The sequence below is a fragment of the Nerophis lumbriciformis genome, linkage group LG01 (genome assembly GCF_033978685.3).
Source record: "Nerophis lumbriciformis linkage group LG01, RoL_Nlum_v2.1, whole genome shotgun sequence".
NCBI lineage: Eukaryota > Metazoa > Chordata > Actinopteri > Syngnathiformes > Syngnathidae > Nerophis > Nerophis lumbriciformis.
Genome location: NC_084548.2, coordinates 38,493,272 through 38,502,500, shown reverse-complemented (window position 1 = coordinate 38,502,500; position 9,229 = coordinate 38,493,272). Strand labels below are relative to the sequence as shown.

General features: G+C 39.0%; 1 protein-coding gene across 4 annotated transcripts in view; it reads right to left on the bottom strand.

The window, feature by feature from the left end:
• The window catches only part of znf512b (zinc finger protein 512B), a 73,842-nt gene that overhangs the window by 7,029 nt on the left and 57,584 nt on the right, over positions 1-9,229 (bottom strand). For all 4 annotated transcript variants that reach the window (XM_061980829.2, XM_061980811.2, XM_061980820.2 and 1 more), the window contains 2 exons: positions 2,256-2,354; positions 1-141 (listed from right to left, as the gene is read on the bottom strand). The exon at positions 1-141 is cut by the window's left edge and continues 108 nt beyond it. In XM_061980829.2, coding sequence (XP_061836813.1) covers positions 1-141; positions 2,256-2,354 — 240 coding nt within the window. The remainder of the gene's footprint in view (positions 142-2,255; positions 2,355-9,229) is intronic.

Sequence of the window (9,229 nt, the reverse complement as noted above, 5' to 3'; positions counted from 1 at the left end):
GTCCCTGCCAGCCTTTGAGCGATATGTTTTTCCACATTGCTGGCACAGAAACATGGGTTTCTCACGATCAGAGCTCTCACGTCCACAACGCTTCTGGTGGTACTGGTAGCCCATTAGACTGGAGAAGTAAGCTGAACAGCCCTGCACATTAACATGTGAACTTGTTATGTGAAATATTGACCAATATTTTTTATTACTTCTGATTCCTATTTTGTACTAAACATGACCGTAAACCAGAGGAGGCTGCAAATTTGCAGAGTTTGCCTTTTGAATTACATTCTCTATCTATAATGACAAGGGAATGATACGACTTTGGAAAACATGTAGGGCTGCAACGATTAATTGATTAATTTGATTAGAAATAAGCATCGATTTTCATTATTTTGCTTTGATGTTTCATTTAATGAGTTTGTAAAAATATTAAATCCAGACCGCATGGTGTGTCCGGAACTTAAAATGTGGGGACATCGTTTGCGCATGACTACTTGGAATAGAGCGCACATTAGAGTGGTGCTGCAGGTAGTGCTGTGGGTGCCATGGCCTATGTGTATGCAGCGGGCCCAGTGGTGCAGCGGGCCCAGTGGAGTGGCGATGGAGAAAGATGGCTTAAAGGAAAACAATAAAGGAAGGGAAAAAAGAACTAAGGATCCAAAGTGAACAACAGACTGTCAAACGTTTTGGGATTATTTCAAAATGAAAGAGACAAAACATGGTGAAATGTTTGCACTGTAAATTGGAGCAGGTACTTCACATTAGCACTACAACGCTGTAGTAATTCTACTTTTATATGTTTTGCTTTTGTTGGACACTAAAAATTCAATTTAAAAGCTACCCCCCCCCCCCCCCCGCCACCTCTGCATCTGCATCTGTGGTTCACGCTTCAAAGGGGTCATATAATGATTTTTTTCACATTTAAAACACTTCTTTGTTGTCCATATAACATGTAATGGTGGTTCCTTGGTCAAAATGTTGTATATATTAGGTTTTACAGACCATCTTCAAGCAGCTTCCTGACCGTCTCTTCAGGATGCGCCGTTTTGTGGGTGGTCTTATTTACGCGCCTCCACTTCTATTGCACCTTCTCCCTGCCAGCGATGTTGTAGTTTTTGATTCCATATTGAGTTTTCTGACAGATATAAGTTTTAACTATACGGTACTTTGTATTACAAATGGCAACAGCGGAGGATGCATGTGCCTGTTTGAACCAGTCTGCCCCACAACAAGATGATAGAGAGAAAAAAGGAGCTTATTGACTACAGCGTTGGACTACAATGGCAGATTCACACAAAGAGCTTCTGGTACATTTCTATCATAAATGGAGATATCCACTGATGTCACAGGGCAGGAAATGTCACAAGGCAGAGCAAATTCCAAATGGCTCGTTTGGAGGAAGTATGAAGGAAAACAAGATATTTAAAAAAAATCTACGCATGGTTTGACTTCAAATTTTCGGGACTTATGGGGATCCTCAAAAACACAAAAATAGGTACCAACAGGTAAGAAAAACTAGTTTCATATAGTAGGTCCCCTTTAAATAGAACCTCACAGGTGTGCATTTATTTAAAAAATAACTACAGAGATTATCAGAAAAATCTGTCATGATCTGTTCCACCAGATCATGTCTTATTTTGAGTTTTTTGGGGTTGTCCTGTGTTTGAAGTTTTAGTTTAGTTTAGTTTATCTTATTTGTCGGGATATTGTTGATTGTCATGGCACGTACTGATGTCTACCCTATGTGGATGCTGTAAGTCGTTGTTTTTCCCACTTTGCTTGTTTAGTTTAGTTTAGTTTTTGTTCTGCATAGTCTTCCCTATGCTTCAGTGCCTTTTTTCTAGCGGCACTTACCTTTTGTTTATTTTTGGTTTAAGCATTAAATACCTTTTTACATGCAGAATGTCTGCATATTGGGATAACGATAAACCCTTACCATCTAACACAACGCTCAAACCCCACAACATTTTTATTATTTTAACTAATTTCCCTGAAATACACAAGTCTGGAAAGTGTGTCTCATCCGATTACTCAATTATTAGATTGATTACTCGATTACTAAAATAATGGATAGCTGCAGCCCGGAAAGAAGTCCTACAAATGATAAAGAATGATTGTGTAAACTTTATTAAATGACCAAAACATGGAAGCTAAATCCAAACTTGCGTAATGACAAAGAAGAACATTTGGCATGAAAGTTGGAAATGAGACATAGCAAGGCAGGGATAGGAAATAATAGAAGAAACAGAAAGTAAATTGCATACCTCACTGGAACATTTGATTCTTCCCATCTGTTTGAGTATTCGCCGTAGTCGTTCTCTCTCCTCATGCTCGTCGTCCATCTGTCCTTCACTCCATGAGGGCTGAGGTGATGAAAAAACAAACATCACATCAGTGTCTTAAAAGTCCTAATAATGCATTTTGCATTTAATATGTTCACAGTTCAAATTACATTCTATGATGAGACTGTTTCTCAAACACACCTGAAAAAAACCTGGTTTGTACTCAAGTTAACAAAGCTTAGCCAAGACTGGAATAACAGATGGCAGAGCTGCCAGAGTGTAGAAAGACGTGCAAATGACTGGAGAGAAGACTTACTGGGGAATCCCAGTGGACCAGCCTCTCTGTCTTAGCTCATGTGTTTAGATGGACAACTCTTGCTTTCATATTTCAGGAAACAGAACCAATACATGACAGCACATATTTTGATGTAATGCTGAATGAGAGAGAGCATGAAAAGAATAGGAACTAAGTAATAGTAGAAAGTATGACAGACAATAGCAACAGTCGTATCGAGGTCAAACTCAGGAGGCAATTCCTGTCCTTCTGTTAGCATGCTGGGTTGTCGCACATTGCACTGAGGCTTTGTGACTGCAACAACACGATGCAGATACCATTTCAAAATGTATCAAACTGAAATCAAGAACATTGTGCGTCAAATTCACTGGCAAAAAAACTTAGTATGAATGGTCATTTCAAATAATATAGTAGATGCATGAATGAGGTTTGCATGGAGGCGTTTAGGGGCCTTTACGTGCTCAATCCCGGAAGAAGGCGGGATATAATACTTATAACGCTTTGGAAATGTAGTGCCGTGTAGGCAGCTGCTCAAGTAAACAGTGCCTTTCAGTGGTGAAGTGAAGTCATGTAAAATAATAGATTTTGATCCTGCATGCAATTAAAGACAATAAAGCTTTATCAATAAAGAAAACTACCAGTGTATTACATTTGATTACTTATTCTTTGTTCTGTATTTTCAAATGCTTAATCAATCATTGCATTAAGCATCACGACGTGTGATCGACCTAAAAACATTTTTGGATTGCGTTGCTATTTTACATTACACTAGCAGATATAGTTTGTCAAGCAAATGTAATAGCCTATAATGTATATGCTCTTCAACATATGCATAGCAAGTGTAAACAGATTGATGGCTGTGGCAGCAGAAAGGAAACGCCATTACGCACAAGTGTATTGGCATACTGACAAGAATGAAAAAAAAAAAAACAGCAGCGATTGAATATTTTATTTTATTTGATCATCATGAGAATTTGTTTACTAATTTGATAACCATTAATTATAATTAACATCAAGTTATCAATAAAAAATTGGTATGGGTTTAAGTTTATAAAATAGGACACACATCCTATATGCATGTCCCCAGAGCGGCGTTGCTATACTTTGGTGGATTATTCAAAAAAGAATTGCCATCCCTTTGTTATTGTTATTGTACTTATGTTAAGTATGTCATCAATACTAAAATGTATTTGTTATACCGCAGCTTCTATTATTGTGGAAATTGTCAGTTACACTTATTCGTTTAGTTTGTTGAAATTTACAAATACACAAAAATAGTTTATAATTACAATAATTACTGTAAATATTCAAAATATTTCCATGATGTTAATGTCAACATAATGTTAGATGTTTGTGATAAATCTGCCTGAACGGTAGAAATTAATCGGTTACGTAAATTCATCCATGATTTGACAACCGTGTCTTTGCACCCACCTTTAAATTAAACCACACTTATTTTAATCCATCATAGGCATCAGCAAATATAATGTATTGCTTTTTAATTTAATTTTTAATGCCACTAAAAAAATGTAATGCCCATGTACAACTGCATATGGTTATTATGTATAGTGAAAAGCTTACAGTTTTCTGCATACACATAATTGTCAGCGTTTGACAATAATTATGTTGAATTGTTGAAAAGTTTACATTAACTGTTATCTAGTGAATTAGAATTGGCTCGGAAGACTGTTTCATCTGAGAATTTATTTGTATCTATATATTTTTCTGGAGCAGCATCTGGTGTTCTGACTTTGTGCACCACCCGTAGACAATAGGCAATTAAAAGTTCTGCCTGTCAATCATCACAATGTATCTTTATTCTAGATTATAAAGGGAGAACTGCACTTAAGCCCTGTAAATAAACATCGAATTCTGAATTAGTTGATCAATATAATGAGCCTTATGTGGGCTCTGTACTGAAGATGTCGTTGTGGCTTGTGCAGCCCTTTGAGATACTTGTGATTTAGGGCTATATAAATAAACATTGATTGATTGATACACCCAGAAGTATTTTTTTTTTAAATTGTATCATTTAAAAACATGCTGCAAAAATAAATAACCTCTGAAAATATGCCTTATTAGCCACAAACTGGAGGATACATTTTTGTAATCAGGATACAATTCCATCCAACCATCCATTTTCTACCGCTTATTCCCTTTGGGGTCGCGGGGGGCGCTGGAGCCTATCTCAGCTACAATCGGGCGGAAGGCGGGGTACACCCTGGACAAGTCGCCACCTCATCGCAGCAGGATACAATTTAAAAATAAAAAAGCAATTAAAAGGTTTTATGGAATAATAAATGGACATCATACTAGAATGCAACTGATGCATGTGTTTGAAAATGGATAATTGATTTAAACATTTTAGAAAAAGACATGTCATGGAATGATATTTGGAAAAATGCCAAGAAGGCCTTTAGATGCATTAAAAATAGGCTGAGTCAATTTAACATATTGAATAGATTGTATTTTATACCCTCTTAGTTGTTTAAAATTGGCACATTAGATAGCAAGTTAAGTATAAAGTGTTAGGCAGCTGAAGTAACTATTTTTCATTTACTGTGGGAATGTCAGAAAACAAGAGTTGTGGTCTGTTGTGAGAGTTGCCTGGGTTGTCCATCCTAGGCCACCGTAGGTCACGTGAGGTGTCTGTGTCACAATTGTTGCTAATGTTAGCCAATTTAGCTCATGTGTGTCAAAGTGGAGACAACTGAAAAAATAAGTTGTGTATGATACAAGCTCAGCTTCCTCATTAACATGTCATGGTGTCAGAGTTAAAGACTACACACCTACGATGATAAAAGAACTGCAAAGTTTAGGCTCCCGGCGCCATTTGATTTTGCCGCCCAGCATAGTGTCCGCTATGGAGGCAGCGCTTTTGTTGCCCCCTCTTGTATCCACTTTGAAAGCCAGATACAGAGACTACTACTCAGGCAAATCATATTATTGATGTAGATGCCCCTATTGGCTGTACAGATTTACTTTATAAAAGAGAAGTGTGGGATACTTCTCTTGTTGCCTTATTTGTATTTGACTTTATTAAATGGATTTATATCAATGTTTGGCGCAGCCAGACCGGAGCAGGGGGCACAGAAAGAGAAAAGGAAGAAAATGAAGACAGAGGGGGAAATTGCGGGGACAAGCGGGGAATAAGACAGAGAGACAACAACAACAACAAACACAACAATAACAACCACAACAACAGAACAGCATCAGCAAGTACGATATGTACAAATATGATGCGAAAAGTGATAGCAAATAAGCAGTTAGTGAAGTAAACATTATTAACACAGAAATGAAAATGAACCTCTATTATCAACAATACACTTGTTTCAAATGCAACAATACATATATGTAATGATAACTTCAAATACAAAAGAAAGCAGATAATTGGAGGGGAAGAAAGAGAAGTGAACTGTATTAACCTTGTAGATTGTGATCATTGTCAGTGTGCTGTGTGTTACCCAGTTTCTCTAGGGGAACAACGTTAATATATGTTTGATGAAACGTGATTATATGCGTGACTGTATGTATGCATATGTGCTTGTATATGGACAGTAGGTGTTTGTTTGTACAGTGAATGGGCGTGTGTGTGTAGGTATGTACTGTATTTGTGTATGTATGTGGGAGCGTAGGTACCTATGTGTGCGCATATGTATGTATGTATGAATAATTGTGTGTATGTGAGTATATATGTGTATTTGTATGTACAATACATTTGTCTCCAAGTATGTGCAGTAGCCAGAGTACGGCCGCAGCCACCCAGAGAGCCCAACCCAAAACAGTAGGTGCGGCGCTCAGGGAACAAGGGACCACCGCCCCCACACAGCGATGCCAGCCAGCAACAGGAACCCCAGAGAGGGGCTCACTGTGCCGCCCGGAAGGTCCAGCAGCAGGCCATAGACAGACGCGCCCGGCAGAGGACAAGACACGGGAGAAGCAGGGGACATCCAGCCCCCAAGCCAGCGAGAGACCACACCCCATGCGGGCAGAGAAGCGGGATGCCCCGCCCCGAGGGGCCTAGAGACTCCCCGCAACCGGACGGTAAGACCGCCCCACCAGCAACAGAGCCCCCACGAGCCAGAGCCAAACCCCCCCGGAGAGCACGGCGGGGCCTGGCCCAGGCCACCCCGCCCAAGTAGGCCGCCACAGGACCGCCCAGCACAGGGCCACAGGAACCACCACCCCATGAGGAAGTAGTTGAAAGTTTCAATAATGAATTTGTAAATATTGGACAAAAATTGGAGGAAAGGATTCCCGACCAGGTTTCAACTGAGGACTAAAATTACACCATAGATAGAAATCCCAACTCAATGTTCCTCAATAATGTGACACAGGAGGAAATAGTTAAAATCGTGAAAAAATGCAAATCTAAGACTCGGTTGTAATGGAATTGATATTGAAACGATAAAAAATGTTTTTTAAAGTTAGAGTAAAGTACCAATGATTGTCACACACACACACACTAGTTGTGGTGAAATTTGTCCTCTGCATTTGACCCATCCCCTTGTTCACCCCCTGGGAGGTGAGGGGAGCAGTGGGCAGCAGCAGTGCCGCACCCGGGAATAATTTTTGGTGATTTAACCCCCAATTCCAACCCTTGATGCTGAGTGCCAAGCAGGGAGGTAATGCGTCCCATTTTTATAGTCTTTGGTATGACTCGGCAGGGGTTTGAACTCACAACCTACCAATCTCAGGGTGGACACTCTAACCACTAGGCCAAAAAACTTTACCTTACTCGCCTATATAAATCAACCATTTATAAAGATAAAAAATGTTATTGAAGAGATTTCAGGACCATTAATGTATATTAGTAACCTATCATTTCAAACAGGCAAATTCCCAAACAAAATGAAAATAGCTAAAGTTGCACCAATTTATAAGACTGGAGACAAACACTAATTTACAAATTATAGACCTGTTTCTTTACTTCTACAATTTTCTAAAATCATTGAAAAACTGTTCAATAACAGATTAGAGAGTTTCACAAACAAAAATAGAATACTCGCTGAGAACCAATATGGATACAGAGCTAATATTTCAACTTCGATGGCTTTAATTGAAATTACAGAAGAAATTACCAATGCAATAGATAGTAAAAAAATGTGCAGCAGCAGTGTTTATGGATCTAACTAAAGCATTTGACATAATAACTCACAATATTTTAATAAACACAATAAAACGGTATGGCATCAGAGGGTTGGTCTTAAACTGGATTTGAAGTTACTTAACCAACAGGAAACAATACTTGAAGCTAGGCGAACACAAATCTACAACGTTAGATATATCCTGTGGTGTACCCCAGAGATAAATACTTGGACCAAAATTGTTCAATCTTTATATAAATAACATTTGTAAAGTTACAAAATATTTAAAGTTAGTATTATTCACGGATGATACAACAGCGTTTTGTTCAGGAGAGAACACACAGAAGCTAATAAAAATAATACAAAAATAAATGAACAAATTAAAAACATGGTTTGACAAAAACAGACTATCCTTAAACCTCAGTAAAACTAAAATAATGCTCTTCGGTAGTGAAGTGAATTATATTTATATAGCGCTTTTCTCTAGTGACTCAAAGCGCTTTACATAGTGAAAACCCAATATCTAAGTTACATTTAAACCAGTGTGGGTGGCACTGGGAGCAGGTGGGTAAAGTGTCTTGCCCAAGGACACAACGGCAGTGACTAGGATGGCGGAAGCGGGGATCGAAACTGCAACCCTCAAGTTGATGGCACGGCCACTCTACCAACCGAGCTATACCGCCCCGGTAACAGTACAAGAGAAAGTCAAACACAAATGCAAATAGACGGCATAGAAATTGAAAGAGTAAATGAAACCAAATTGGGCTTCACGGTGGGAGAGGGGTTAGTGCATCTGCCTCACAATACGAAGGTCCTGAGTAGTCTTGGGTTCAATCCCGGGCTCGGGATCTTTCTGTGTGGAGTTTGCATGTTCTCCCCGTGACTGCGTGGGTTCCCTCCGGGTACTCCGGCTTCCTCCCACCTCCAAAGACATGCACCTGGGGATAAGTTGATTGGCAACACTAAATTGGCCCTAGTGTGTGGATGTGTGTGTGAATGTTGTCTGTCTATCTGTGTTGGCCCTGCGATGAGGTGGCGACTTGTCCAGGGTGTACCCCGCCTTCCGCCCGATTGTAGCTGAGATAGGCTCCAGCGCCCCCCGCGACCCCAAAAGGGAATAAGCGGTAGAAAATGGATGGATGGATGGATGAAACCAAATTACTAGGTATAATGATTGATGATAAAATGAACTGGAAATCTCATATAAAAAATATACAACAAAGTGGCAAGAAACGTCAATCATGAAACAAGCAAAATATGTTCTAGACCAAAAATCACCTGCTCGCTAGTGTTACCATATCTAAGTTATTGTGCAAAAATATGGGGAAATAACTACAAAAGTACACTTCATTCATTAACCGTGTTACAAAAAAGATCCGTTATAATAATACATAATGTTGGATATAGAGAACATTCAGACCCTTCATTCATTGAATCGAAAATAATGAAATTCCACGACATAGTGAATTTGCAAACAGCTGAAATTATGCACAAAGCAAACTATAATCTGCTACACAAGAATATACAACAATTCTTCTCAACAAAAGAGGAGAAATATAATTTTAGAGAAAAAT